Source organism: Labrus bergylta, chromosome 7 (genome assembly GCF_963930695.1).
Source record: "Labrus bergylta chromosome 7, fLabBer1.1, whole genome shotgun sequence".
Taxonomy (NCBI): Eukaryota; Metazoa; Chordata; class Actinopteri; order Labriformes; family Labridae; genus Labrus; species Labrus bergylta.
Window position 1 is genome coordinate 701,009 of NC_089201.1, and position 23,870 is coordinate 724,878.

General features: G+C 40.6%; 2 protein-coding genes across 10 annotated transcripts in view; both read right to left on the reverse strand.

The window, feature by feature from the left end:
- si:ch211-212o1.2 (uncharacterized protein LOC492735 homolog) overlaps nt 1–9,655 on the reverse strand; it is a 49,632-nt gene extending 39,977 nt beyond the window's left edge. Inside the window, exon 1 of the mRNA XM_020640500.3 lies at nt 9,173–9,655. Within this exon, the coding sequence (XP_020496156.1) occupies nt 9,173–9,332 (160 nt within the window). The 5' untranslated portion in view covers nt 9,333–9,655. The remainder of the gene's footprint in view (nt 1–9,172) is intronic.
- Nucleotides 9,656–14,639: 4,984 nt separating this feature from the next.
- The window catches only part of znf423 (zinc finger protein 423), a 153,762-nt gene continuing 144,531 nt past the window's right edge, over nt 14,640–23,870 (reverse strand). For all 9 annotated transcript variants that reach the window (XM_065956429.1, XM_065956425.1, XM_065956424.1 and 6 more), the window contains one exon: nt 14,640–15,603. In XM_065956429.1, coding sequence (XP_065812501.1) covers nt 15,574–15,603 — 30 coding nt within the window. In that variant the 3' untranslated portion in view covers nt 14,640–15,573. The remainder of the gene's footprint in view (nt 15,604–23,870) is intronic.

Consider the following 23,870-nt stretch of genomic DNA (forward strand, 5'->3'; position numbering starts at 1 on the left):
CTAAATAAACTAAATTTTGTCAGAAATAAGACATTAACAGAAATAGACTGATATGGTTTTTCTCCAATGTATTCCTTCATCTGATCTGAAGATACTTTGGTGGTGGAGGGGGGGGCTCGCCTGATTATCAAAGTCTGTGATAAAAACGCGCAAATTTATTTGATTTATAAAGGTTTTTGAACACTAATGTTGGAACTTTTATATTCTCCTTTTAACATAACAGCACATACTGTACATTATGTGCATAACAGCACATAATGTACATGCACATGATTTGAGGATTTATTTGCTGAATTTTAATATAATATAGAAAACAACAAGTAAAGAAAGGAATCAAACAATTGTTGTTGATTTACTCACTAGACTATAATATTTATGTTGTAATATTTTGTGACCAGAATTGAGAGATACAGACTGTTAGTTGAAATTGAAAATTTGGCCACCAAAGACACATGAGAAAACGCTCAGGTTGAGCAAAGCAGTGGTTTGTGTTGAAGAAATGATCTGGGGCAAAATTACTTTATCTTTATTGATTTAACTAATTCATGGAATGATTGATTCTGCTTTGTTTTCCAGATTTTTTTATCTGTTCAGTGCTATAATCTGGTGATGGTAAGAAACATTTTTTTTTTACAAGTTAATAGTAGTATTTATCTTTGTTTACAAGTCAAAATTGTTTGTGATTTCTAACCTCAGAAATTCCACATTGTCTTGGGGATGTAAATGTTATATTTGACAATTTTTATTACTGTATTTTTAAATCTCAAATCAACCAATACAATTTGCCTTTCTAGTGTAGCTGATGTTACTGTCAGTGTCTTTGTGTTGTAGATAATTATAAGGATTCAGTTTCACTGTTTTTAAAGATACCATCGTGTTGATTAAAACAAAAATCCACAACGAACAGAAGTATGTCAAGATCAGTGAACCCAGCCTGAATGAGTTCTTGAACTCTGGTAAGCCATCAGTCACACACCATTGTACAAACAATAGAAAATTGTTGAAGGTTTTTTAGAGATGCAAATCATTTTTGTATCAATTGAATATATTCCACATATCTCATTCACAGTAATCGAGGGCTGATTACCGTGAATAAACTACAAGAAGGTTATAATATTAGCCACTTGGTATCCATTTATCTGTTGCAGGTCGAACAAGACTTCATCCTGCAGTTTGGTGAAGATGTTGCTGCCAAGTTTTTGGAAAAGTAAGTCCACAAATCTATGAGACCTAGCTTATGCTATGTTAGCATGGCAACAATATTATAGTATTTTAATGTTATTACTTAATATTAAAAGACATTGGGTGTCATTATCCAACCATTTAAAAACACATTTCCTTAAATCCTACTTAAGAACTTTTTAAGAAGATTCTGGGATTCATCCATGTTTTCTTTTGTGGGATTTGTTCTTAGGTAAGAACAGAATTTAAGAACACTCAAGAGCACTCTTGGTCAGCACATTTGAGTGCTGACCAGCTCTGGCAAAAGAACTGGTGGTTGCATTAAATTTAAATGTACAGTTGTATAATATTATAGGATAACATTACATTTTATTTCTTTATGATCATACAAATGAGAGTGGTCTTTTAAAATAAATAAAATACACATGGCACTTCAATTCACATACACTAAATGTGTTTATTGCATCCCATGAGTCTTTTTTGTTTGTGTTCCTGTGTAACCATTACTCACACTGATGAATAAAATAATTTGTTTGCTGCTGACCTCCTGCACTAGGTAGTAGTATTTTGTTTTTACTTTAGTCGTTTGAATTTCTCATGTGGGATTAATGAAATCTCTCCATGTAGGTGGCCTACTATATTCAAGCAAAAGGTCATACAGCAGAGTAAGTCTCTTCCTACCTCAAGCGACCTTGCAGAACTGATCTATTGGGCAGAAGCTGCGTCAGATGAAGAGGAAATGGATGACACCCTTGCCTCTGGTAGATTTATTTAATTGTTCAGCTGTAGCTTTAAAGCAATGTTTTTGAATTGTAGCTTATAGACACATATAAAATTAAGCTAATTTGTTTCTGTTAACAGGATGGGACAGTGATCTTTCTTCCATTATCCTCCTCCTCCACTTGATTCCACCTTCAGCCCAAGGCCGTAAAAGACCAGGCAAGGTGTCTGCATCTCAAGCTGAGAAGTATCTCGTCGTCTTCAAGAAGGTTTGTATTGTTGCTTTGATTATGACAAAGTTTTTTTGATTTTTGCTTGTCCATTTTTCTTTTCTGTTTGTATCTCATGTATAAAATTGTTTCTTGTGTAAAGTAGATAACATCAAAAACGTAGCTTAAATTATCTCATATCTCTAGGGCTAGAATGCTACGCTGAAGATAAATACATTAATATGTATGGAGTGGTCAACATAAATGATGTGCTGCTTATCTATCAATACCATGATACTACTTATTTCACTCAGTGTTATTTGATACTATGGGGTTGATTTGTTTTGTTTGCAAGGCTCATTTTGTAAGCACCAACATGCTTGTAAGGCATGTGCGATTGATTCATGGTTTCTGTCCTGGTAAGTCACTGCGCCTGAAATGTTCTCAGTCAGCATGTTGTCATGTTTTTGGTACTTTTTCAGGTTTCAGGAAACATTTAAATGCAAAACATGCAGAGCAAATTGAGCCTGTAGTTGAAAACGATATTGAAGACAGTTATAGTGTTTCAGATAATGATCCGTCACAATATAATGAAGAAGCAGCCAGTAGCTCTCAAGTCCTGCCAGAATCCAACACGAGTACCCGTGAAAAAGTACTCGGTGTCAGATTTGAAAACAGAAGAAACCGAAGCACTGGAACATACAATCAAGTAGCTGTAACTGACAAATTTGCCTACAATCCCATTCTAGAAACCCTGCAGTCTATTCTCAGAAATCCAAACCTTGGTGATTTCTTTACATCAAGTCACACTGCCAAGGACGGTGTATATTTAGACTTAAAAGATGGGTTGTTTCTGAAGAGACATCCTCTTTTTTCTCATGAAAACAATGCATTGCAAATTCAGTTATTTTATGATGACTTTGAGACTGCCAATCCATTGGGTTCCAAAAAAGGGGTACATAAATTAGGGGGTATATATTTCACATTGAGAAATTTTCCCCCAAGATTAAATTCATCTTTAGTCAATATACATTTGTGTGCACTTTTTCACGCCCAGGACATAAAAACCTATGGGTTCAAGACCATACTTGAGCCAATCATCAATGACCTAAAAGTGCTTGAAACTGATGGGATTGAAGTTCCTATGTTTAAAAATCCTGTCCATGGCAGCATTGTGCAAGTCACTGGGGATAATCTTGGTATACATGGACTGTTTGGGTTTGTGGAATCGTTCAGTGCTCGAAATTGCTGTCGTTTTTGTATCCTAGAGAAAAGTGATTTTCAAACTGTATTCTGTGAAGATGAAGAAAATGTGATATTGCGAACAAAGGAAATGCACGCTGAACACTGCCATACTATACAAGCAAATCCACAACTACCTCATGTATATGGTGTGAAGCGTTTATGTTTATTAAACTTACTGCAATATTTTAACACGGCTGATAATTTTGCTGTAGATATCATGCATGACATATTAGAAGGAGTTGCACAGTTTGAGGTAAAACTCATTTTGGAATACATTATGGAAAACTTCTTAACTGCCAAACAAGTGGCTGATAGAATAGAATCTTTCAACTACGGCTATACTGAGAGGAGAAATCGCCCTCCGGCAGTAAAGTTATCCGACGGAAGTTATGATTTGGGCCTGAATGCAATCCAGTCCTGGTGTTTACTGCGTAACATGCCATTGATATTTGGAGATCTAGTGCAGAGAGACAATGAGTACTGGCGTCTTTTAATGTTGCTTCTGCAGATAGTTAATATTGTGTTTTCTCCTGCCCTCACGGATGGTATGACAATCTTTCTGAAACACATTATTGTTGAGCATCATCAGCTTTTTAAGCGTCTGTTTCCTTCTAAAAATCTTTTGCCTAAGCATCATTTCATGTTGCATTATCCTCGATGTATAAGGAATATTGGACCTATTCTACACGTGGTGTATGCGCTACGAGGCAAAACATAACTTTTTCAAGACCCAACTGAAGAGTTTCAAAAATATCACAAAGACATTGGCCAAAAAGCACCAAAGACATATGGCCTTGCACTGGGAGTCTTTCAATCAGTGCAGGTTAACTATTGGTCCCGGAAAGATGGCGCAGCTAAGAGAAATGGAAAAAGGTCCAGAGATCGCTGCCAAACTAAATGCTGCACTTTCTACAAACGTTCTGTTGATGAACTGGGTTAAGCACTTTGGCACTGAATATCGCCCTGGCTTGTGTTGGTGTGTTGAGGTAGCTGATGAGATGCCGGTTTTTTGTAAGATCAAAACTATTATTGTCAAGGATGAGCAAGTTATACTTACTGGCTCGAGTGTAGAAACAATTTGTTTTGATGAACATTACCATGCATTTAAAATCTTGTTAAAGCCATTCCAGGCATTTAAGATGTTTGACGTTCAAGAGTTTTTCTACTTCAAACCAGTGGATGTGCAGGTGTCATATGGACCAACAGATTCCTCCCTTTTTGTAGTTCCATACTGTCATTTAATGCAGCTTTGAACAGTGTGTTTAGTGTCAAAGCAATGTTGACAGTGTTTTTGTATTTCTGTAGTGGAGTTGTCCACATGTTTCCAGATGTTTAAATTGCAGACATTTTCTCTGGAGGATATTTAAAGTAGCAGGATGACTCCGGTAAAGTAGCCAAATAATCTGTTATATAATAATGAAGTTTTCTTGAAAATACTGAAAACTGAAATACTTAATAAAAAGTCAGTCATTGTATTGTTAGTCACCATTCAGGAAATAAAAAGTTATCTGTTGACTGGCTGAGGTAATCCTGCTGTTTTACATCCTCCCTGTGTTGTCTGAAAATACCTTTTTGTTTTTTTTTGTTAAAAATGTTTACATGTTGTGATGTAACGCATTGTCAGAATGCTATTGCACATGAAAAAAGAAAATTGACACTTATTTTCAGTGTATTAAACCTTGTGATTTAATGTTTGTGTTTAATAAATGTCTCTTAGAAATTGATATAATTGTGTGTTGTTCCCACCTTAAGTTGTTTGAGTCTTACTTGGGCATGGAAAGATAGAAAATTAAAAAATGCAATTGTATTTAAGACTTACACTTCAAGAGAGTAAAAAAGCAGTTATATTTTTACACTGGCAGGAGTCATTTAAAAATGACATTTTGAGAGTAATTTCTTAATCAACACTGAGTGTGATGTAGTTTTAACACTCAAGGAGTTGATTTAGAAGAGTAAATTATGATTAACACTTAATTCCTTCAGTGTCAAATGTAAGTTACACTAGGGGTGTTATTTCCCTCGTAGTGTAAAACTTGATTAACACTTCTCAGTGTAGAATATTAACTCTTACGAGAGTTGAATTGACTCTGAAAGTTCAACACTACGTTGAGTGTTACTTTAACACTCTGTAGATAGGGACCATATGTTCACTGACTCAGTGTTAAAATTGACTCTTTAAGTGTTGTATCAACACTGCTGATTTTACTGTGAAGCAGCCCTTTTCAGTACAGCTTCATTAAAACCTGAGCGGGCTGTAGTCAGGACACAAATTATTACAAACCATGTGCTTCATTGTGATTGCAAAACATCTTTTCTGTAGTTTAAACAATGTTGAACATTTGGCATACCTTACAGCCAGGCCTTTTTTTTCTTAAAGGGACAGGCTCGGTCTAACACACTCACAGACAAAGGAAAAGATGCAGCTCCTGGATGGATTTCAAGGTTGTTGTTTTTTATCATGCGACAACTCAACCAATAAAAACTTGGCTAACTAAGACTCTTTTCATCAACGTCAGTTTGATGGACTAAAAGAGACACCACACCTGTTACTAATGTTTGGGCTGTGATCTTTGATGAAAGACAACACACTTTACAGACAAACACAAAAAGCTTTTGTTCCTGCTCCAACATCCTGCTCTGTTCTTACTGTCTGCTTCTTTCCAACTTTTATTAAGCTAAATAATCAACCATGTGTGTCCACCTGCACATTCAAGCCTGTCCAGTCTCTGTTTACATGAATGTGTAATGTTTGTGCTGCTTGGCAGTAGAAAAGACCAAATGTCAGAGCAGAGCTGGTTATCTCTGAACAATAGTGTAAATCCAATTCCATTAATGGCACTGTGACATCATCACTCAGTCAAATTGGACTGCTGCTGGTGTCACCATCTTCCATACAAGTGAAGGGTTTGTCCTGCAGTCTGCACGAACACACTGCACAGATGTTAACCAGAAATAGGTTTAAAAGGTCTTAACTCAGCAGACGAGTCAAGTTGTGTTTTCAGCTCAGTGAGTCGTGGAAGGCAGAGCCGGGGTCAGTGCTAAGTGAACATAAACAGAGAGGGCTGTGCAGGCTCTTGGTTTAAGTGCCAGCCTCGTGACGCACGTTGTGCCCTCATATTAACTCTAAAAAAAGTGGTTATAGCAATGCAAACCTCCTTTTTAATCTGATCGTCTGTCCTATTTTAGGAAGTGCTAACAAGTGGCCAATGTGGTCCGACCAGAGGCAATTAAAATGCTCAGTGAAGTGAGAAACAGGGCAGATGGTCAGGCAAAATGTGGCACAGTCCAGCTTGATGCACAACTGGTTAAACAGGTTTTCTTTGCTAAGGTCTGAAGCACATGTGTCCTCCATCAACGTATCTACAGTTAAAAAAAAAAAGTATCCTCTTGGATGAATGTTTTCCCCCTAAGCTACTCTGTTCCCACATCTGATAGAAAACCAGTGAAGGCAAATATATGCCAAAGTTGAGATGTGATGTCAACCAGCAGAGTGAAAACCAGCCTGGGAACCTGAGAACACAAGTGTGGAGCAAACTGACAAATCCTGTAAATCTTGAGCAGAATTTTGCTGAAAGGAATGAATGGTGAAACAAAATGAAGAAGCTGTCTTTGAGCTTCACAACGGTAAACTTGTGAGATTAATAGAAACCTGGTCGTGATGATACAAATGGTAAATGGACTTGAGCTTATATAGCGCTTTTCTAGTCTTCCAACTACTCAAAGTGCTTTTACACCACATGTCACACCTACACATTCACACACTGATGGTAGTGATGATCACTATGTAGTATCATCAGAAGTAACTAATCCCATTCATACACTGCCACTGAAGCACGGGGAGCAATTCAGGGTTAAGTGTCTTGCCCAAGGACACATTGGACATGTTGCCCAGCTGGGGATTGAACCCTCGACCTTCCGGTAGGCGACAACTCTACCAACTGAGCACAGCCGCCCAAATGCAGAATGCATGTTAGCCAACCATGCCAAAAAAATGACAACCACTGGGAATTTATCAAAGTCTTGTGATAATCTTTTCAAGCTTTGTGAACTTTTTGCTGCCTAAGCATCAGCTCCACGGTCTTGACTGTTACTCATTCTTCATTTACCTGGCAGTTTGCATTCTTTAAGTCTAATCAGAGTTATTTTTAGGGCTTTCACACTTGCAGAAAACTCCTATTTCCAGGAGGAGCTGTAGGTGTGAACTGAAACAGCCTAAATTTTCACTCGGACTTCACCTGGATTTTCTCCTGCCAGACCATTATATTTTTTCTGCAGAGAGTCAGAGTGAGTTGATGTGAGAACGCAACAGGATATTATTCAGAGAATTCACCTCAAGATGATGGGAGTGAGGAATGACGTTTATATACTGTGACTGGAGTCAGTGCATTGACCGCTACGATCTCTTTAGTTGACCAAATAATTACATGTAGCATTGATATTAAGTCAAATATTCTCATTATAACATTGTATAGAGGACTCTGTTGCTTTGTCTGCTCCTTCTGCATATTATTTTAACATCAAACCTTACCTCAGGTGACCAGCATCACCCTGGGACCCTGAGGACCCTGTTGGGGTCATAAGGTCGTATAACAAACACAGGCCCTTCACCACAGTAAGATCCCATTTTTTCAAATGGAAAAGGGGAGGGAAATGTCATTATTGTACTTACATAGAGTGGCATGGATTGGGATGGACATGTTCTAAAAAGAACAATGAAATTTGATGCATGAGATAGCGTGACTCTTGGACCCTTGTGACTATAAGACCCTCGGATGGGTCAAACTCCAAAAATACAGGGTCCCACTCAATGACAGATACATGCCTGGACAATGATCATCAATTATAAAACCTTTTTAAAACACATTGATTTTTTATCAGTTTTTAAATACGACGGCAATACAATGCAAAGCTATTCAGCAAAGCATGCTGTTTCTTGAACGTTCTGCAAATTCAAGGCAAACTTGGATTTTGGACAGATCTAACAGGATGTGCATGCTACAACACCTGATACAGTACATACTACAACAGTCTCTGAACTGGACACAAGATGTTGCAGGTCATGCTCTGATCATGGTGCTGCAGATCATGTTTGCTGCTACCCCAAGTCCATGAAGTGGTTATGAGGTTGGGGTTTGTAACAAAAACAGCCCCCTACTCATTGGGTGAGATTTTAAATAATGAATAGTGGTAATGTGTTACATTTGTGTTTCTTGATATCTCAATAAAAACTTCAGACAACTAATTTCACTCTGTGTCCTTTCTGCAGCATTTTACAACTTTCTCTCCTCTTGGTTAAACTTCATTTTGACCTTCATTCGTCTTCATTGAAATCTGAATATTCTGTATTTATTTTGATTGTCTAACTATTAGGCTATGTGAACTTCTGTATATAAGGGAAAGTATAGGTTCTTATTGTTATTGTTTCCTGCCCACTTTTGGTCCTAAGTTTATATTATAAATAGATGATATCATGTTACAAAATAGTTCATTTGAAATAAGACTAAAGTGTGTTCCTTAAAGTTGGGGACAGTTGACCTGCACACTTTTTTACATCAGGTTTACAGCCTGCACAGTGCAGCCATAATGAGGACCAGACAAGTGCTAATGACTATTCATATATCATAGCTAAGTTAGCATTTAACCGTACTGTGAGCAGTTTGCAAACAGGACTGACTCCATCCTCATCCTTTCTCTTCACACCTGTGCACCTCATGACTTACTGTCTTAGCTTTTAGGCCTCTGCTGTTTCCACATGTCACCCACACAGCGAGTGACACCAGCATCAACACAAACAGGGACACTGAACACGTCCTCACCGGGAGAGTAGAGCCGCGCTAGCTGTCGGGCCCCGGCGTGCTGCGGTCCCCAGCGAGGTGCAGCGCTGCGTGAAGCCGCTCCGTGCTCATTTCCATTCGGATCCTCCTCCGCCATGGACCGGTGCATGATGTCGGTCTCGGAGAGAAGCGACGCCGCCATGACTCCTGCTCGCTGCTCCCCGCTTTGGCTTTCAGCTAGAACACATCAATTATTGATCTGTCCCGGTCAATAACTGTTGGTCCGGTTTGTGTTTCCGGCCTCAGGTGGCTGCTGTCGCGGCTGGATGGAGGAAGGAGGCTGGATGGAGGAAGGAGGCTGGACCAAAGTGATGCTAGCTGTACCAGAGCAGCCTCTCGCCACCCGGAAATACCCGGACGCAGCTGCGTTGACACACAGACCTATTTCAGACTTGTGCCATGAACAGCTGTTAGTTTTCAAACGGGAGAGACTGCATGCGTCTGTGTTTACAAGCGACGCTTTTCACTGCATTTAGTACAAGCGTTTTATAATCCAATGAAATGACGACACTTTAATGCACTTAGTGGCGTTACCTCGAGTGCTGCCTTCAGGTACTGCTTCTAAAATACCAGGCAAGAGTCACCTCCATAGATTAGAAATAACAGATCCTTATTTTAATGTCATTTTTGGTACAAATGTTGATGTAGGCTATTATTTATTTTATAGACAAATAAATGAAAGGTCGAAAATGCAGTTCGGTTTAGGAAAGAAGTATGCTTACCCTGGTTGCTCAGAAATAAAAATCATATAGGCCTACAGTAGAACATTTAAAAAATGTCAATCTTACAGGGTGGCAGAAAATGTTAATTATTTCTTTAAAACTCCTAAAAAATATGTTCAAAACATTAATTTGTTAGCCTATCACCTGTCAATCATACACAGAAACAACACCTACGCCGCTTAAATGTCTCAACTTTTTTCTTTTCTTTTTTCTCGAACTAAAAGGTCCCTAAATGAACATTGAAATAGCTTTTAAATCTTCTTTTCGCTCTAGAGTCCAATAACAGTTCTCATCCTTTTTTGTGGGAAGCTCTAACATGCTTAATACACAATGAACCAAGTCCCCTTAAAGTGACATGATCAGCCATTAGAAATCGTCTTGTCTTTGTTGATCCTCTGATAATTCATGAAGGATAACCAACCAGTCAAAGTGTCAGTTATCATGAAACCACATACAGACACATGGCCCTGAGCATGAGGGTTTGAAGCTCAAGCCCCCGTCACACATGCACTGTGCTTCTGAAAAACGTCCCAAAGTTTTAGGGTTGGGCATGTGTGAATGCTAACAGTCGAGTTTTCACCCCGACTCTTTCCAGAATTTTTCCTGCTAACTTCCCAGTTAAGTTTCTGTGAGAGATTGTGGGGAGTTGATGTGTGCACAAAGCAGATAAAGTTTGGGAAAATTCACCTGGAGCAAAATAACAGAGTTGATGAATACAAACCAGTAGGATCTTTGTGGGGCCGATATAACACAGCCGTCATATCAGGCACCCCATGTACAAAGACTGTCCTCAAAGGCAGCTAGGGTTAACTCTGAGCCTCCGCACTTTGCCACATAATTTCCCACACTCACTCTTTAATCCCAGTGTGTGACTCTTTACATATCCATCCTTTTTGACACTTCTAGGAGTTCATGTGCAAATGAGGTTCTGTGAAATAATAATTCAGGTTAGTATAAGGCACCAACACAACATGTTTAGTTCTATGAAAATATTTTGGTTCTGCGGTACAAATAAAAGTGTCTCATTCTGGTTTTAATAAAATGGTGTGTGACTGTATTGGTGAGTCTTATGGCCCCTTCATATCAAATGGTAAATGGTAAATGGACTTGAGCTTGTATGCTGCTTTTCTAGTCTTCAGACTACTCAAAGTGTTTTTACACTACCTACGCATTCACACACTGATGGTAGAGGCTGCTATGAAGTGAGACCATCACAATAACTAATCACATTCATACGTCACTGATGAAGCAGCGGGAGCAACTCAGGGTTAAGTGTCTTCCCCAAAGACTTATCAGACACATTGCTGCAGGAGCTGGGGATTTGAACCCTCGACCTTCAAGTTGACAGATGACGACTCTACCAACTGAGCCACAGCCGCAGATCACCTAATCTTACATGCAACAGGTGCCTGTTCAATGTGATGTTTCTAGTAGATGTGTCGTTTGGCAGTTATTTTATAGCATGTTAGCGACAGTGGTGCACAAAAGCTGTGGTTGTAAATTGTGTATCTTCATATTTACTGTTTGAAAATGCGTTCTCCTGGGATGCTGGAACTCAAATGTGTTTCATAGAAATCAAGAGACAAGAAGCGCCATGTTTGCTGCTTCCTTTGAAAATGCTTTAGTCACCTGTGAAGCATCTGTGATCAATTTGAATGCATTTCTTTAAAAACCGCTCTACATCATTACTTGAAGGAAATTACTATTTAGACTTTTCAGGCTGATGTTGTCCATTTTATTTTCAATAATGTTTCCAATGGATTATTCATATTGTTTTAGTAACAGAACATTTAAAGTTTATCTAAATACATTTTGAATTATGTATAATGTCTCACATGGTATGAGGCTTGACTATATCCTTCATATTTTACAATTCTATAAGCCCTTTATATTTTTTTCAGCTCAAAACACATTTATAATAGTGTTTAATTGAAGCAATAAATCCTAAATGTCATTTTATAAAAATGTTGTCATTTAAAACATTGATTTTATCAGTAAGCAATTCACCATTAAATTCACCATTAAAGCTGGACGTCCTGCTTACAGGGTAACATAAATCACAACTTGCTTATTTCATAAGTGAAATAGAGGACACACACACACACACGGTAAGCAGAATGTCTTCTCTAACAGCAGAGATGATTGTGGCAAAGTGTCGACCAGCTGACAGCACAGACCCAGGGCTGCTCCAGCATGATCTTTCCTCTGTTTTTACTGAAGTTCAGATTGATGTATTTGCCAACATTTATTAGCTTTAGTGCAGGGCAATGCTACTAATACACAGCAGTGTGTGGATCCTCTATTCAGTGTGATTGACAGCACTTTCCTTCATGTCACCTCAACTGTAACGTGCCCTCCACAGTTCAATGGCCACCTCTGACTGTGATCCAATTTAATCTAATCGCTCTCCTTTTTTGTCTTGGAAATTCAGTTTAGAAACTCTCTGAGGTGAGTAAGTATTTGTAATGCTGCCCAGACAACTTGAATCAAAGAAAGTATATTTGGTGGTATGGCTCTGTTTTGTGACCTCCTTCAGCTGACTGATTAGAACAGCAGTAGAGATCCGATAGAACAGATCAGGCATCAGAGACAACAGAAAGATGGGTGAGTAAAGCACAGCATGAAAAGGAGGAGCAGGGGTTGAGGTGACTTGCAATTCAGCTTACAGAGACAGCAGAAAGTCTGGAGCGGTTTAAACAAGGCACCACGTTTGAGATATGCCAATTGGTTCTTAGACGAGACTCACATGAGCCATCAGCGATGTGGGTTGGCTTTAGACCAGTTGCTATGAGCAGATGGAGTAGGATTTGAGGCCTGAGTTTGACTTTGTGGCCTGCCTGAACTAACGTTATGCTCACTAAGGATGGAGGTGTGTGTCGACCTTACATGTTGGAGCAGTATTGTTTGCAGGTAATTAACACCGGGGATGCACAGGAGGCTTAACACTGCAGTGACATCAACACTGAGCTGAGGGGCTTTTAAGAACACAACTGTCCTCAAACGTGCAGGAGCCTAAGGCCTAGCAATTAAGTTCAAATGCATTCTGGCTGAATATCCAAAATTTAATTTTTTATTTCTCTATTCGGTTACTTTTTAGTAGTCTTAAGAAAATGAGAATTTTCAGAAAGGTGAGGAAAATAAAACGAGGAAAGACGTAAGAATATGACCGTTCATACTTTTCTATTCAGTTCATGACCTTTTGACCCTAGAGATGATTCATGTTTGGAACCTCCTAACCAGAATATCTTGTTATGTAGATTGACAAAGGACTTGAGCTTGAACAGCCCTTATCTAGTCTTCTAACTCCTCAAAGTGCTTTTACACCACGGGTCACACCTACACATTCACACCCATTCAGAGAATCTGATACTGTATGCAAGGTGTCTATCAGTATTTAATAATATTTAATTTGGGTTTAGGGGTTACTGGTAAGTGTCTTGCCCAAGGAAACATCAGACATGTGGCTTTATGAGCTATGGATCGAATCCCCGACCTCCAGATTGAGAGACGACAGACTCTACCACTGAGCCACAGCCGCCCTTACTTGTATGTGAAGCTCTGCCTTTTTGCATGAACTGTGCTTGTTAGTACATATTTTCATGACTTCATCATCTCAGAGTAATTCTTCTTTTAGGTTTGTGAAGCTGTAATACATGTGTAAGAGACCTCATAGCACCAGAGTTATATTTGGATTGAAGTGTCTGTTGTGAGCAGAGAAGGAAATGTGACTCTGAGACTGAAGAAATGTATATATCTGATATTTAAGAGTCAAGGTGATGTCTTCTTTCTAGCCTTTTAGAGATGAACCGAAGCAGCCAGGAATTTGTGGGCTGTACCTTTCTAGCAGAATATAAGCAACACTGTGAAGATGAAGACTTTGCCACTTTGTCAATGATTGTGAGATCTTGGTCAGCGATGGTCTGCACTTTGTCAGCCATGTGTGTTGTGTTTCTATGTTGTCTGACCATGGCTGAATAAATCTAAGATGATCCACAGTCTGTTTCACAATTTCATAATTCTCCATTTAATACAGAAACAACCCCCACCAAACAGTGCTGTTCTTAATTTGGACTTTCACATGTAGCTCTGAATTAACTGCATTCAGATTTCCAGGTGAATTGCAGCAAGCACTAGAGAAAACTAGAGAAACTAACAATTGATGACACTTTGCATGCAGCTGTGGAAACAAAATACTGGCTGTAATTCTTAATGTATCTAATAGGATAACTGTGGTAAACATATTTTTATTCATCTGTAATTCTTTACATTTGAGTTATCCAAACAGCTGTGTCATTTCAGAGCACAGTATATTGTATCAGTGAGGTGCTAATCAAGATAATGATGTTTCCTAAAGGTAGCTCCTGTAGTGATCTTCTTTTGAAGCGTTTATCATGTAGCTGTAATACTACATCCTTTTCCATGTGAACCTCCGTGAGTTGGGTCTCCTGAACATTCCTCAGAGTGACACACAATACATCTCATTTGATGTCTGTGTATCGCCCATTGTTGATTTTAGAGAACCAGCTTTTACCTTTAATTCGGATTTTAATCTTGATTTGATCTCACCCAAGTCAGTCTTTCTAGAGCATCCTGTGACCGTCTCTGTGCACTGGGCAGGGAAATAGAAATCATCTGAACCTGCTACTAAATCAGACCTGAAATAATGTTTCCTTCAACACAGCTCACAGGTTATTCTTTTTTTTGAAGAAATGCACATCACACAGAAATTCGTTATTTGTCATTTATTTATTTGTTTTATCTTTTTTTGTCTGTACTAGATTATTGCAATCTGGTAAATTCACATTTAAAAAGCAGTCATTGACCAGACGCACTGAAATCGATTATATTTATTTTTACAATAACCATTTTAGGCCCCATAGCGACTGGAAAACCCAATCCAAAAAAGAAACATCGGTATGGTTTTCTGCACTTTATTTTGTTTGATGTCTTTTTTTCATAGTAATTACAAAAAGGAAAAATATATATATAACAATAATCATAAAAAGGAGAGTCGGAGGAAGAAACTCAGGAATTTACGACTGGCAAAACAATCAATCACAACACAGCACAAGTACCTACTTACGGCGAGAAATAAAAGGTACAAAAATGAACAAGAAAATAAGCGCATATGGCAAAGGAAGTCAAATCAATCGGCACCTATGATTTTAGATACAATAAGCAACTGAGGGGACAAGAAAGTGAAGCATTTTCTACAATCTATTAAAAAAACTAAACAAAGGTTGTTTTGCTTTTTTTGCTTTTCTATTTGTTAAAAAAAATAAAATGCCTGACCTGGGGAGCAATGGGTGGGCACAGAGGGAGGGAGGAGGGGAGGGGGAGGAAGCTGGTGAGGGAGGGTTTGGCAGGGACAATAAAAAATACTGCACGTACAATACCTTTTTTTTTAACTTCTCTCTTTCCTTCATGTGGCTCTCACCGTTTCTCTCACCCACTTTTTCCTTTCTTTATTTAATAGCATATCCCATTAATATTCCTTTCCCCCGCTGCTCCTAATAGCCGCGCCCAGTGGCGCGATCGTTAGAGTTTTACATGTGAGTAGCAAATGACACTTTGATTGGCTGTGATGTGGAGATGGGAGTCCCCTGCCGGCACCAGGTCGGGGGCCCCGGCTGAGCCGAGAGATCCTGCCGGGCCTCGGTCTCACTGCGCGTGCTGACTCAGTGTGTGGTTCTGCAGGGAGAGAGGGAGAGGCAGAGATAGAGAGAAAAAGTGAGAACACATGATGAGAGAAATAATGGGCTACGTGAGCATAGTGCTTTCCACTTGCACCCCCATCCAATAAAAGCACAGAAGAGAACAGAAACACTACTGCCTCCCACAGTACAGACAGCGAGGCCTCCTTGCTTTATACATAGTCTGATGAAAGAGGAGGAAGAATAAGAGAAGAGACTAGAGAAGAGAAAAGACAACATAAACGAGCCGGTTCAGTCCTGTGGAATTGTTGTTTCACAGGAGATGACAGTTCACATAGATGAAAGCATATGAAGGACTAACAATATAAGAAAAACAACAGGTGATGTGAGATTGTTACATATGTTTGCACACAATGGTGCAAGAAACCTACAAACATTCAGAACCTGGTTTCAGTCAGAACCTTGAAAATCATATTTGTTCTGTTTTTGTTTTATTTCTTATCTTTGGGAACCCGGCGCCTCGATTTTGTTTATTCAGATCTGTGAAACCCTTGTGTCTTTTGATATTGTGATTAATATTTTAGAGACCGTCTCCATACCTCGGAGACGCCTACACTCACATCTCTCCAAAGGCATCAGCTCTCTTCACATCAATTCATAATCACAATGCAAAAAAACACCTTTTTTCAAAATTAAAATTCACAGCAGCAGTGAGAGCACAAAGGGAGACACTGCAGCGATCTGTGGGTATAAATGGGAGCAGAGGAGCAGAAACTAAGTGATAGTTTTTAATGCGTGACTAATGGAGGTAGGAAGGCAGGAAGACTTTTGACTGAGAGATAAACACACATACATGCATGATTACAGACCGCTACACGCTGAGTATTGGGAATGTAGAATACAAACATGAGCATGTTTTCAACACTCATGTTCATTCACTCACACACACACACACACACACACACACACACACACACACACACACACACACACACACACACACACACACACACACACACACACACACACACACACACACACACACACACACACACACACACACACACACACACACACACACACACACACACACACACACACACACACACACACACAGTCCTCTGTGGACGTTCCATATCAGCTGCAATGTGGGACTGAACTTGTGATAATCTGGATTTGCTGGTTTGGAATTTAGCTAGCATCCCATCTAAAACTGGGGAATACTGTCTGTGGATGTTTGTGTGGAAGATGGAGAGATGATTGGATAGATTTCTCTGGGAATTTGTCGGCTTGTGTGTGTGTGTCTGTCAGTGAAATTTCAACTTAGATGTTTTTTCCCCCATATTCCCCAGACTGTTCAGCTTTCTCCCTATGAATCTCTCTCACACACACACAAATTCCCTGAGAAATCTTTACCCATCATTCCAGCTTATTCACACACACACACACACACACACACACACACACACACACACACACACACACACACACACCCCATTCCCAGGGAGATCTTCCCAATCAACACCCCCCCCCCCCCTTCCCTGCCACTCCACCCTTCATCACCACTAAAAGCAGCTTTTTCAGATTAATCGCTCTCTCTCGCTGATAGGCCCCACTACGGAAAGAGGGGGGGGAAAGGGACAAAAAAGAACAGCGGATGGGAGAATAAAAAAGAGAGGAGGGGATAGGGGGATGAACAGAACAGACTTACGAGGAGGGGTGGATGGGGACAGTAATGTGAAGGATTAAACGTGGTTTGGGGTTGATAAATACTTATTTGTCATTCTATGGCCCTTATCTCGCTGTGCATGTTTCGCTGAGCTCTTTGGTGTGTACGTGTGTGTTTTTGTACACATGTGTGTTTATGAGAGAGTGTGTATTTTGTGTTCATAGAGTGTCTGGCACCCGGCTTTAGAGGCCAAGCTAGCCTGTCCAGGGGAAACCAAAGGGTATTAATGTCCTACACACACACACACACACACACACACACTTTCACTCCCTCAGTAGAAGACTTTCAGAGAAATGGGTGAGTCAATGAGAAACATAACGGTCAGGACAGTGAAAAATTAAGTGTCTGTGTGTGTGTTTGTGTGTAGGCCTCTCTAGCGAGGAAGCAGATCTCATTGGGAGCCACTGACCCCATTATGAATGAAAACCCTTCTCTTACTCTCGCTCTCTTTTTCCCTCCGTCTCTCTCTCTTTCTCTGTCTGCTTACTCTCACTCCATCACTGGTTCATAGCAAAAAAAAAAAAAGAGTCTCCGCTTCGTCTGCAAGCCAACTGGCTGCAGTTCCCCCCGCCGCCAGAAGAGGTCAGGCTCATTCCTTTTTAAGGGACAAGAGGACAGGACAGGAATGATGGGAAGAGAGGACAGGACAGGAGACAGAGTGAGGGTGGGGGAGAGAGAGGGGAGACAGAGGGGGAGGAGGAGAGGAGATAGGAAGATCTGGATCCTGTTTCCTGGGACTGAACACCCATGTCTGGCTTTCGTCATCACGCACTTGACTCATGTATGACCTCTAACAATGAGGTCATGAATGAGGCATCAGAATTGTGAGTGGAGAGAACAACAGAAAACATTAAACGGAGTGAAAAGAAGAAGGATTGTATGATTTGTTTTGGCAACAGTTATTGTTAAACTATAATGCAAATAGATCCCATTGAATTATAAAGAAGAAAAAAAAAGATGTAAGGAGAGAGAAACTAGAAAGGAGAGGGAGAGTGTGTGTCTGTGTGTTTTCCCTCAGGTTCTCTGGGTCCTGCTGCTGCCGTATTGATTTGTAGACAGAGTGAGGATGGAAAGGAAGGACAGAGGAAGAGGAGGGAGGGAAGGCTGCGGTCACTCCCGGAGGAGACCGGAGCGCTGCAGTGGACTGCTGGAAATAGCCCATAGGAGAGGAGAGGGGAGAGAGAGACAGATAGATGACAGCCTGCAATGCAATACTGTGCATGTGGCTCTCACACACACACACACACACACACACACACACACACACACACACACACACACACACACACACACACACACACACACACACACACACACACACACACACACACACACACACACACACACACACACACACACACACACACACACACACACACACACACACACCTCCCAGTTACTTGTCTTCATCACTGATGTTGCGAGCTTGGTATTGATTATGCAGGACTGCAATCGATTAGAAATGTGTGTGAGTGTGTGTGTGTGTGTGAGTCAGATTGTGACATCTGCTTTACAGCAGAGTAATTGATATATTCTGAAGAAAAATTGTGTTCACTGTGGTTCCAGATCTATGTGGTCAATGTTCAAACAGGCTGCCTTTATTAACGCAACACGGATGTTTTGCAATAAAAGTTAAGTAAGGGGATTATTTCCATCCCTGCTGTAAGGGGGTTTTATTTCAGACCCACAGGTCCAAATCAGCTTTAAAAAAAATCACAACAAATATGAATATCAATACAAGTGCGTGCACAGGTTAGAAGATCTATGGCTAGCTCAGGATAGCTGTTGGTTTTTTCTATAAACCCACTTCAAGTAAATGCTTCAAGCCTGTTTTGGATATTTATATATATATATTTATTTATCATTTTTCTGCTGCTTTTTTGATAACAGAGGGTGTGTGTGCTGTAGTGAGAACAGCCCTTCTTCCAGGCCAGTCAATACAGAGGCCCGTCATTGTTTTTCCTAAACTGCTTAGAGAGAGCGAGGCTAAAGCCTGCAGAGCCCTGAGCCCAGGGGAAATATGGCCCTGTCGCATTACCCGAGCACACACACACACACACACACACACACACACACACACACACACACACACACACACACACACACACACACACACACACACACACACACACACACACACACACACACACACACACACACACACACACACACACACACACACACACACACACACACACACACACACACACACACACACACACACACACACACACACACACACACACACAGGGACAAGGGCACAACAGAAGAAACAGAGAGATAGAGACAGAAAAATCTAATCTCCCTTGTCCTGCTACTCTCTGTTATCTACATCTGCATTACTGGAATAAATGTGTGTTTGTATTTGTGCTGCCGTGCTGATGGGTGTGTTTGACAAGTGGAGGAGCACTGCTGCCGCTTTTATTTTGTGTCTATGTACATGCATGTAATCAATGACCATAAAGTGGAAACATGTATGTGTGTGTCTTCATACACTCTTTGATCTGAACTGGGCTGCAGAGGGGGAGAACTCTCTCATCAGATCAGAAGAACAATCACAACAATCACACTTCTCCACTGACTCACATGACGATGACCTTGTTTGTTGGCCAAGTCAGTAAGATGGAAAAAACAACCACAGAAAATAAACACCAAATAAATTCTGCAATGCTGTGTAATGATGATAACAGTGAGTCTGGGAATCGTGGGTGCCAAGTGTCTAACAGACAACAGGAAGAGGAAGTGCTGCTGCTGGAACAATGCCTTGTGTTTGTGTGGGTGACGTATCAGTAGAGTCTGTCAGTATCAGTATTTGTGTCAATGTGTGTGTTTATGTGTGTGTGTGGGGGGAGTAATGGAGACAGTCCAAAAGCTGTGTGTGTAAGTCTCTCTGTGTGTGTGTGTGTGTGTGTGTGTGAGTGAGAGAGAGTGCCCCATCTCTAATGCTGTTTTTAAGATCAAATGAAAAATCACCTTAGTCGCCGAGTGGTCTTCTTTGGGTTCAGTATATTTATAGCTCAGAGTTGACACTCTTCCAACCGAGTGAGCCGGTCAGCTACACAGAGCTCTGTCTGTGTGTGTGTGTGTGTGTGTGTGTGTGTGTGTGTGTGTGTGTGTGTGTGTGTGTGTGTGTGTGTGTGTGTGTGTGTGTGTGTGTGTGTGTGTGTCTGGGACGAGCAGATGGGCTGTCTTAGCCCTCTTCCTCTGCTCCCTGGCTTGTCTTTAGCCCCACCCGTCCAGGACAGGATGCTGCCTCGGGAGCAGATCGAAAATAAACGCACCCCCTGCCCTTAACATCCCGCCGACACGTATTCCCTTGCTCCCTTTCCACTCCTACATTTTTCTCTGTCTGTCTTTGTCCTCACTGCTACCCATCAACCCTCTGTCTCCTTCCTCCTGTAGTGTATTAACTCACATGATTCATCTCAAACTTCTCTGTCCAGCCAAGTCACGAGAACCCACACTTTTTCTTTAGCCGCCAAGGGTGACCTCTCTGATCATGTCCTGTTTGGAGTTGTCCACCCCCCCCCCCCCCCCCTTTTCTTTCTCTAAGGGGACTTCCCCTGTCCTGTTGCTACTGGCCCAAACAGCCGGGTTTGGACCAGTAAACACAACTGAAAATACACTCACAGCATGAAGGACACACACACAGACACACACACGCACACACACACAACGTCAAAGGCAAACACACATGGATCATCACCAGATTCACAGCAGAGGTGAGGGCTCCCTGCTGGAATTTGTTACACAAACTAGGAAGTGACCTCACCTGCAGCACAAATAACCTATCATTCCCCATATGACGTTTGTGTCACAGCCGGAAAAAAAAATGTGGGTATATGCTCACAAAAAATGATCTTGCACACATTCTGTCCCTCACACATACACACAAACATGCACACATACAAACAGTGCAGTACTCTCAGGAAAGAGGAATGTGGTCCTTGTAGACTGTGAAGCTTAGTGCCAGATGATGACTGGAGCCCGCAGACATGGGTGACAAGACACACAAACACACTCACAAGCATAAAAAAAAACTAAGTCCTAAAAATACAGGAATAAAATGAATGTATAATATGTAACACACACACTCACAATGTAAAATAACAGGGGAGACAACAGTAAATAAAAAACATGCTTAAAGGTTACAGATGAACAAATAAATGCGCAGACATGATCCATCAAACACACACGAGCTCACAACTCAGCAGAGCGTGCTAGCTTTCCGTGTCACTGTCATATTACTGCACACGCCCGATCCCCATGAGTCCCATGGGGGCCTGCTTTTTTTGATTACCATGCACCCTAAACTGGCAGAAAGGCAAAAAGAAAAAAAACAGAGAGATCACAGATGAGGATAGGGATGAGAGAAGGGAAGAGCAAGAATCAGTAGTTTGATACATAAAATGTGTGTGTGTGTGTGTGTTTGGGGGGGATGTTGAAGTAGTTGGACTAAGATGGATAAAGATTTTAGTGACAAAGTGAGAGCAGAGACTGTAAAATGTTCTGTATGTGCATGAGTTCATCTGAAGAACATGTCAACCAAAAAGTGAAATCATGTATTTATGGGTATTTGTGATTCACTTTAATGATTAGAAGTTCATTAAGAAGGGATATCAACAAATATGATGGCCAAAATGTTTATCTAATCTTTGCTCTAAGTGCCCTCCATAAATTCCTCTTTTGACGACTGATTTATTGGATTGTCAACTTAGACTCTTTTATCACTTAGTTTACCAAACATTTTAAGTGTGTATTCAAGTTTTCTTGTAGGCAGAAAACTAAATATCTTCTGGTCTGTTTGAAAAAAAAAAGGATACAATAAGACATTACTTAATTTCATTATCAGTGTTCATGACTAAGAGAGATATATTGGCAAACATTGAATGAGATCTCCAGAAGTATGTTTTTTTTTGTTTTTGTTTTAAAGAATCATTGTACTGGTTCTGGAGTTTGCCTTGCCAATATTTTTAATGATTTTTACAACCACAGGTGTATTAGTAATGAGAGAAGGAAGGTTTCTGTCTGGTCTCGTTTTAAAAAGAAAGGAAAAGAAGGTTGATAAGAAACGTTTTCAGTTTGTTACCACCTGCACCCTCACTGCTAGATGTCATTAAATCCTACACACTGATCCTTTAAAGTGCAGGTCAAAATGTTGAAACAAGTTTCTTGTGTCTGTTTCAACAAGAATAAAAAAACCTAATAGTTGAACTAAGAGTACCACTGTTCTAAAATCTTTATACAGTGCCACACAAATGACTGACTTGTATTTTTCAGTTGTTGATGTGATGAGATGTAGTGTTTTTGTGTGTGTGTGCCGTGTTTTTTTGGCAGGGCTGATAGAAAGCCATGCAGAGTCTGTCCTGTTCTGTGACACATTGCCTGTGTTCACCTGTCACACACGCTCACACACACAAACCAAATGACAGGAACATGGTCCAAGCTGTTAGAAACCCTCCAGGTGCTGGCTCACATTGTGTCATTCCTTTTGTATCCGTCCCCAATTCTGTTCATCTGTGTCCCCCTCTTTATCTCACTCAGGCTGTCTTTGTCTCCATGAATCTGCCTACGTGTGCCTCCACCTTACATCAAGGCAACAAGTGACTTTAGACACATTTTACCCTCCCTCTCCCCCCCACTCTGTCTCACTGTTTTCTGGTGGTGACGTCCTCAAAGCACACACACACACACACACACACACACACACACACACACACACACACACACACACACACACACACACACACACACACACACACACACACACACACACACACACACACACACACACACACACACACACACACACACACACACACACACACACACACACACACACACACAATTGTAATATTTCCAGATGATTAACAGGGCCCACATAGTGATTTTCTTTTTTTGATTCAAATCCAACCAGAATAGAATGTGCTTTGCATTCTCAAAATGACCAGCTGTGTTTACAGCCACGGGCATAATTTGTATGCAATTTTTCCTTAGGTGGTCAGAGGAAAGAAACGTCCACCAAGACTGAGGATGTGTACATGCAGAGAGTAAAATTACATGTATCTTATTATTTTTACCATTGCCAATGTACATTAATTGGCTTTTTTTTATGATGCTCTGTAAAAAGAGCTGTAAAGCTGGTAACATTAAGCACTGATACAGTGGAAGTAGTAGTTGTTGTTGTATCAGGTAAAGCTGGATGGTTTTTACTCTCTCTCTGTCTCGCCAGCTTCTCTTTTTTGTTTAGATTTTTTTTGTTTCTGTCTGTCTTTCCCTGGCTGCAAATACCTTCAAGTCCTGGGATTAAGGGAGGTAAGAGAGTGTGTGTGTGTGTGTGTGTGTGTGTGTGTGTGTGTGTGTGTGTGTGTGTGTGTGTGTGTGTGTGTGTGTGTGTGTGTGTGTGTCCCAGGTCCCCATTCTAATAACAGAGAGTCTCCCAGTGAGTGCTGGGGCAGCTGAGTGCGCTCCCCTGGAACGCCACAGGGATCTACGGATCAAATTCATACATACATACACACACCTACACAAACACACACACACACAGCCAAAGAATACATGGATCAGAGAGTACA